This window comes from Montipora foliosa, chromosome 10, assembly GCF_036669935.1.
Source record: "Montipora foliosa isolate CH-2021 chromosome 10, ASM3666993v2, whole genome shotgun sequence".
NCBI lineage: Eukaryota > Metazoa > Cnidaria > Anthozoa > Scleractinia > Acroporidae > Montipora > Montipora foliosa.
This window is the reverse complement of record NC_090878.1, coordinates 20,785,797-20,793,296: the sequence shown is the minus strand read 5'-3', so window position 1 is coordinate 20,793,296 and position 7,500 is coordinate 20,785,797. Positions and strand designations below refer to the sequence as shown.

General features: G+C 39.6%; 1 protein-coding gene across 2 annotated transcripts in view; it reads right to left on the bottom strand.

Moving 5' to 3' along the window:
* Positions 1–1,536: 1,536 nt before the first annotated feature.
* The window catches only part of LOC137973051 (SERPINE1 mRNA-binding protein 1-like), a 14,874-nt gene continuing 8,910 nt past the window's right edge, over positions 1,537–7,500 (bottom strand). For both annotated transcript variants that reach the window (XM_068819768.1, XM_068819769.1), the window contains 3 exons: positions 6,080–6,169; positions 3,172–3,397; positions 1,537–2,468 (listed from right to left, as the gene is read on the bottom strand). In XM_068819768.1, coding sequence (XP_068675869.1) covers positions 2,238–2,468; positions 3,172–3,397; positions 6,080–6,169 — 547 coding nt within the window. In that variant the 3' untranslated portion in view covers positions 1,537–2,237. The remainder of the gene's footprint in view (positions 2,469–3,171; positions 3,398–6,079; positions 6,170–7,500) is intronic.

Genomic DNA, 7,500 nt, shown 5'->3' with positions numbered 1-7,500 from the left:
ACGTCGGCGACGTCAACGAGAACGCCACGAAACAGTCAACAATAGACCATTTTCGAATTCTCACGGCTGGACTGGATCTATTGTAGCATGGAATGGAGGCTACTGCGGGCAAATCTTTTCAAATGCAAATTAATTTTCCCGCATTAGCCTCCATTTCATGCTAAATCCAGTCCAACCGTTAGAGTACGAAACTGGCCTAATTATTACTGGATTCGGTTTTCGCACGGTAGCGATAATTATCCAAGGCCTCAGTTTGTAATCCGCCTCTGCCTTTGGCTTCGGCAGATAACACAAACTTTGGCCTTGATATAATTATCGCTACCATGCGAAAACCGAATCCAATAATTGTTTTATTATGCATATTCCTGAGAGGACTAATCCATTTCTTTGGAAGAGCGGCAAATCAAAGAATGTTTCTGCGGTTGCAGTCTTCTTTCCTCTTCTCTGCCCATTGTGTTAAGTGACGTCACTTTTCATGCATAAAACTATTGTCTGTAATTTCGACGTCAATTCTACATATATAACATCGATTGTCTGTAGGTATGACGTGAGAAACAGCAAACAATAATTATCTGCGTTCTTATAGCCAATCAAAATCGAGCTGGTGACGTTTCGTTGCGTCGTCGATGTAGATCTTACGCTGTAAAGCGGACAGAAGAACAGAGAAAGAAAAGTAGCGCGTGGGATGCTGGGAAGTCTGTCTCCACTTTTCGAGAGCCTTTAACGGTTGAGCAGTCTACTTCCACAAAAGGGGTCATCCTCTGACAGACATTTTTTTCTACTAGTTTCAAATCAGATGAAACTTCACTATGCAGCAAATCAACGCCTGTGGAGATTCAATACAAGTCGCTCAAACCTTTTTACTTCCATAACAATCGTCTGGGTTGTCGAGCAGTCAGTAAGAGAAAAACTCCTCATCCAAAAAATTAGCGGTGAACACGAAGTGTAATATTTAGGGACCGGAGTGAAGATGGCAACGTTTGTCCTCATATTATAACTCTTTTAAACTTTTTAGCACTTAAAAGTGCTACTACGATGAAAAGAAGTCGTTGCTTTTCTTCACATTTCGAAAGTACTTGCGTCGAATGATCAACAGGCGAAATTCTTTAAAGTAGTTTTCATGAGGAAGACTGTTTATTTTTACTTAACGGTCCGCCATTACTTGTGTTGTTCTGACCGATAACCTTTCAGCGAAGTGCTCGAGAAGAACTGACGTGTGTGAATTCTGCTTAATTACCATGTACAGTGAGAGTTTTGGGTCGCCAAATTTGTATTCTGCATTCAAATTAAGCCGCATTCACGCACTGCATCATACATTTTTAAGCTCGTGAGTAAATGACGTCACTTTCACATGAAAAAAAGTTACCCTGTGAAATGATTACATAAAATCTCGCATTTCGAGTATTCAGCACAAGAACTTTCGAAATATGAAGAAAAACGAGAAGTGATTGACCGTAGTAGCACTTTTACAATACCTAAAAAAGCCATGAACTGCAGGACAATCTAACGGGCAGCAGTAAAGTCCGTACACAATGCTTTTCCAATGTCGAGACTTCAAGGACTCGCTTTTTTATTGCGTTCGATCAAAGGAAACCCACGAGATTTTCATGACAATCTTATTTCTCGGGTTCCTAAGTTGTGTTAAGTCATCAATGGACTTTCCTTCTCATTATGTGTACAATTTAAGTACAGGTACGAAACGTCTTAACGTGGCTTATTTAAAGAACTTTCAATGACTTTAGAGGCCTATTAACCATGCTATAGATGGCACGAGTCAAGACGCCTTTTCGGCTGCTTTTCGCCACACGTTGAAGTGCAAACTTTTTTGCGAAAACTATTTTCGTTGGTACGAAACGTTGCGTTACTTTACAACACGAAAAAAAATTGGCACTTGTTTTCGCTTTCGAAACGAAGGTAAAAGTCTGCTCTGCTTCATGAAAATTTCGCACACATCCCGAGGAGACACAATACTATAAATCCCTTGCTATGCGAGCACACCCTAATTTGCGCGCCCTTGTTCATTTACGGAAGAAAACGCTGTTCACTTTTTAAAGTCTTTTGTAACAGCGGAGTAATCTTACAACAAACTATTTGAGCGAGTTAAGAAAAATCGCGTCTGCTTATGTCCACCAAACTGCACCAAAATTTTCTTGTTCGCTTCCTTGAATATAACACTTCAGTTCAAGTTTCCAGGAACAAGTTTAAGTCCAGTCATTTCGGTCTCTTCGACCTTTTTTTCATGAAAGAGTAGGAAATTCCTCGTCGGCATGTATGTCAAACATTGCGCTTTCACCACCGTCCGATCTGTTTCCAAATCCCCGCCCTCGTCCGCGCCCACCTCGGCCTCCGCGATTCCCTCTCTCGCCTCGACCGCCACGCCCACCTCTGCGAGGTTCAGTTGTGGTTTTAAAGTCCACTGGGATAATTTGCTTGACTCGGCCAGAAGTTTTAATTCTTTCTTCAATAACCTGAAATTAAAAATGTTCACGTGTGAACAAATCGATATGCAACAAACGCTCTCTCGCATTGTTCGGGCCCAGGTTGTTCGAAGGGTGGATAGCGCTATCCACAAATCATTCACAAATCACTATCCACTGGATAACTCAATCGGTTTTGCTAGCGAATGAAGGGGGTAGTTTCTAAAGAAACTGTGGTGCTGTGTCGGTGGGGAAGTAGTATACAAAAAGTTGGTTTTATGAACGGAGTTGATAATGTAAATTGGCCAGTTTCGTATTCTAACGGTTGGGCTGGATCTAGCATGAAATTGGGGCTAACGCGGGCATATTAACTTGCATTTGAAAAGATTTGCCCGCATTAGCCTCCATTTCATGCTAGATCCAGTCCAGCCGTGAGAATCCAAAAAGGGTCTCTTGACCACCGTACGGCGATTCTAAAAGCTGACGTTTCGAGCGTTAGTTCTTCGTCAGAGTGAATCCATTGGATTCGCTCTGACGAAGGACTAACGCTCGAAACGTCAAATGGATTCACTCTGACGAAGGGGTAACACTCGAAACGTCAGCTTTAGAATGCCTGTACGGTGGTCAATTTTGGCTTTGTCAGTAGGATTGATTGATTGAATGATTTTATCAACTCCGTTGATAAAACCAAATTTTTGTGTAGTCACAAGTCACCACTTGTCCAACAAACAATACTATTAGTAAATCTTCTTACTCTCTTGGATGCAAACTCGGATTCACCCGCATCTGATCTTTTATACACTTTGGTATTCTTCCACATTCCTTTCTTCTCCCCTTCCCCTGGTTTGCGCAGCTCAAACGACGCCCTGTGTTTCTCTTTATCTTGCAGCGCTTTCCACTCGTCCAGGGTCATTTCCTTTAGGGGTTCCTCTTCCTCTTCTTTCTCTTCATCATTCTCCTTGTCTTCTTCTTCTTGAGCACTACAAAACAGAGAAAAAGATTTAGAGGCAATATGGCCAAGCGGTTAGGGCGCTTGCCTTGAGATCCAGGGATCCCGGGTTCAAGACCCGCTCTCACCACTAGTTCTAACCACTCTTTTGTTCTTATTCAAATTAGCCCTTGATGCCACGTTCTTAAGCTTAAAATTCAAAAGAATATTCTATCTTGAACGAGGCAACAAGGGCCAATTTGTTTTTGTATCCGCATAAATCAGCGGCCATTTTGGAACAAGGTGTATTTGATCCTGGAAGTCCCTGGTTCAACTTCCCAGCTGCACTTGTAAATCGCCAACTGGTTTACTTCCGGCCAGTTGGGATTCTTACCAGTTGTTGTTATTCTGTTCCGCCGTTTCGTTGTGTTTCATTGGCCCTGAAGAGCCCCTATGGGGAGCGGTCTAGTATTAGTATTAGTATTAGTATTAGTATTAAGAGTCTTAAAACAAAGGACTGTGAACGGATGAGAACTAAGAAAATATGGTAACCCATCTGTGCGAAAAAATTTGGTTTTGGTCACCGTACGTTCACCCGTCCATGTATGCCAATATAAAACTCTGTGGTGCAACCTGCGTTTTTTGGCGGGAACATCTTTGATCAAGTGAAACTATGATCTTCGCAGTTATGAACGCAATTTTTACAATTGCGTAGAGAAGCCTGAAAAATTGCGGGTTTGAGCCCGTGACCTCGCGATTCCGGTGCGACGCTCTAACCAACTGAGCTATGAAGCCACTGACGTTGGGAGCTGGTCATTTGTGGGTTCTAATGGTCCCGTAAGGAATGAATCAATGATGAAATGGTATATGAAATGAATCATATATGAACTGCGGATATGAAATCAAGTGAAGCTATGATCGCAATTTGAACATCTATGTTGTGGTTAATTGACACCTGTCAAAACAAGGTATCCACTGACCAGTTTCACGTGACCATATCGCGGGGTCACGTCGAAGTCAGCTGTTATTTTAAAGTCGACCGCTGACCAGGAACTGGTTTTCGATTGGATCGCATGCTCAAGCACTGCACCACAGCCGGAAGGAATAAGCTAGGAGTCGATTTTGCAGAGGGAGGAAAACCAGAGTGCCCACAGAAAAATCCTCGCAGTAAGATTAAGATTGACTGAAACTCTGCCCACATACGAACTTAATATGCCATCCTGGGTCCACAGGGATGAACCAGGAGCATTACCATTGGGCCATCCTTGCTCATTTTGAACAAACATTCAATGGAGGCATACATGTACAATAAGGAAATCTTTGCTGACTTTAATGTTTACATCATGCTATTTACAAATTGACTTCAAAAGGAGAAAGAACCTCTCACCACTTTTCTCAGCTGAGTATGCCAGTAAGTATGATGACAAAGTTTTAGTGTTTTCAATGGTAAAGGGTTTTGACATCATTTTAAACGGTCATGATTTGTAGATTTTGGCGGGCTTCATTGCTCATGACGTCACAGGACTAAAAGTTATTATTGAAAACAAGGAAAGTTTCCCTTAACAACATGGTAACTTAAATGTTGAAACTTTGTTGAAAACTTCCCACATGTAAGTGGCATAATCAACTGAGAATCCTAGTAAAGTTAGTTAAATCTTTAATTTTAAGCCTTTTAGCTTGGATAACATGCCAGTTATTAGCCATCCAAAACTGATAAATTCTACGGGGAGAAAAAACACTAATGATCCCATATATTTTCTATTAAATTTCGAATTTTTAAAGCATCATAATTTGCTCAGAAGTTATCTGGTGTATCACGTTTAACTTTTCAGCGAGAGCTCATTAAGGACGGTGCCTACTAATTCAAAGATATTTTTGCCCTGTTTACAATTATGCAGGAAATGTAGATCTTAACAAGTGTTATTAAAATCCAAAAAGAACATTGGGGGTAACCATGAATTTTCCAAAGATAATTCATGAATAATGTTTGTAAAAAGCTTTAAAATACAAAGCAATGTATGGCGTTTTTTCTCAAATTGAAGATTGATCCCCTCTCAAAAATGCATGGTTACCCCCAATTTTCTTTTTGGATACCAAGAGTACTTACTAAGATTTACTTTCTCCAGACAGTTTAAAGCAATGTATGTTACGAGTTCGAATGTTTTGAGGAAAGGTAGTTTGCAAACTAAACTGAACGCAGGGTTGCCGGAACAACAACAAGAAGATTTATTCCAAAGTGAACGTAGTTTCCACGAAGTAAAACTCTGAACAACACGTATTCGATAAACTTACACGGCCTCCGCCAACTTCAATAAACACTGCTTCTGTCACACTTGACTAAACACGGCTAACGCCAACTCTCTTCGCTTGTGAAAAACTAGTTAGAAAAACACTCGGCTTGGACTCGTTTTCTTGTATACTCTGACAATAAACTTCTAGAACTTTCTAAAATAGTAATCAATCTAATTATAGAAAGATTACAAAACACACCGATTTAGAAACGCTTACGCACGAATCTAAAAATAAACAAACTACAAACTCTCGCGAAGATTCTAGACAGTAACGCTGGTCACGCAATGCTATTTTTCGTAACAATGTATTAGTAGGCATCGCCCACAGGAAACCCAAGTATCTTGGAGATGCATCCTTAAGCAACACACTTCACACAATGTTCTGTACAATTATCATACAAACTTAACCAAAATACTGGAATATGAATAAACCATAGACTTACTCATCTGGCGTTTCCTTGGGTGCACCAGAATCAGGTGAAGCTTCTGCCCAATCGGTCACCTCTGATTGAGGAAAGACTTCAGCGTCCTCACTGAAATTGTCAAAGAACACCACTTTTGTAAACTTTCTTTAAATCATGTTGCAGAAGCATTTTCAAGTTAGGGTCAATGTGCCTGAACCTGCTTTGCTCTACATACTGAGGACAGAACTTAGTTAAATACACAACACTATTCATGAATAAAGGAGAGAAGTGATCCTGGTGGCATCATGCTAAAATTTGCTGATTTTAGCTCAGAACTGGATAAAAATCTAAATTAGCACTTTGAGGTCACACGTATGACATTCCTGAAAGCCCACTGACAAGATATGAAATGAATTTATGGCACAATGAGCTATTTGTATTTAATTTTGGCGACTTGGTATTCAACTTAATTATTATTGTAAATTGCTGTTAAAATTATGGCCGTTCAAAAATTACAGCAGTACTTTCCATATTCTTGCAAAATACGTTGACATCTACAGTGTTGTTGGAGATACAAAGTGTGCAATTTCTATTATTGTATTATTGTTAACTAGACAAGTTGAGTTGCAGTACTTTTGAATAAAAAAAATTGGAACTCTGATACAAATCTGCAAACTGTGTGTTATATTGACTGTTTCATTGGCACTTAGCAATAACTATTTCTAGTTTCCTAGCCACCTTGGCTACTTAAATTTTGCCTCTACAAATAACATTCGCCTTCAAATGTTTTCAATATTTTCCCTTGTTAACAATTGGCATCACCATCTTTAAGGTGGCTTAAACCAGTTTCAACACTTGAAAGAAACATCCTTATTAGAAGGATTGACATTATCACTTAACAGCAATGTTATGGTACCATATCAAACACCAATTATTGCTGAAAAAGATTGGGTCATTTTTGTGACATAGAAAGTTACCATGGCAACAGGAAAGCACTGCAAAAAGACCCAATATTTTAGCTTTAGCTGCTCATATCTCAAAAGAACTGTGACCCCCAATTTTTCTTTCTGAAATGTAATCAGCATACAAAAATGGAACTTTCTGCAAAGTTTTTAAAAATTCCACGAAGTGGATTCAGAGCCACCTTAATTAATTGAAAATTTAAAGTAGCTCTGAATCTGCCCCACAGAATTTTTTTAAACTTTGCAGATAGTTTCATCTTGGCCTGCTGATCACTTTTATGCAATACAAAATTGGGATCACTGAGTTAGTTTTTCAGATATGAGCAACTAAAGCCAAAACATAGGTTGTTTTTGCAAGGCTTTCCTGTTGCCATGGTAACTTTTTATGTCACAAAAGTAACTGCATGTTGTTCAGCAATAAATTGATGTTTCACATGGTACCATAAAATTGCTGTTATGTGATAAAGTGCTGTAGTGTCAATCCTTCTAATAAAGTGT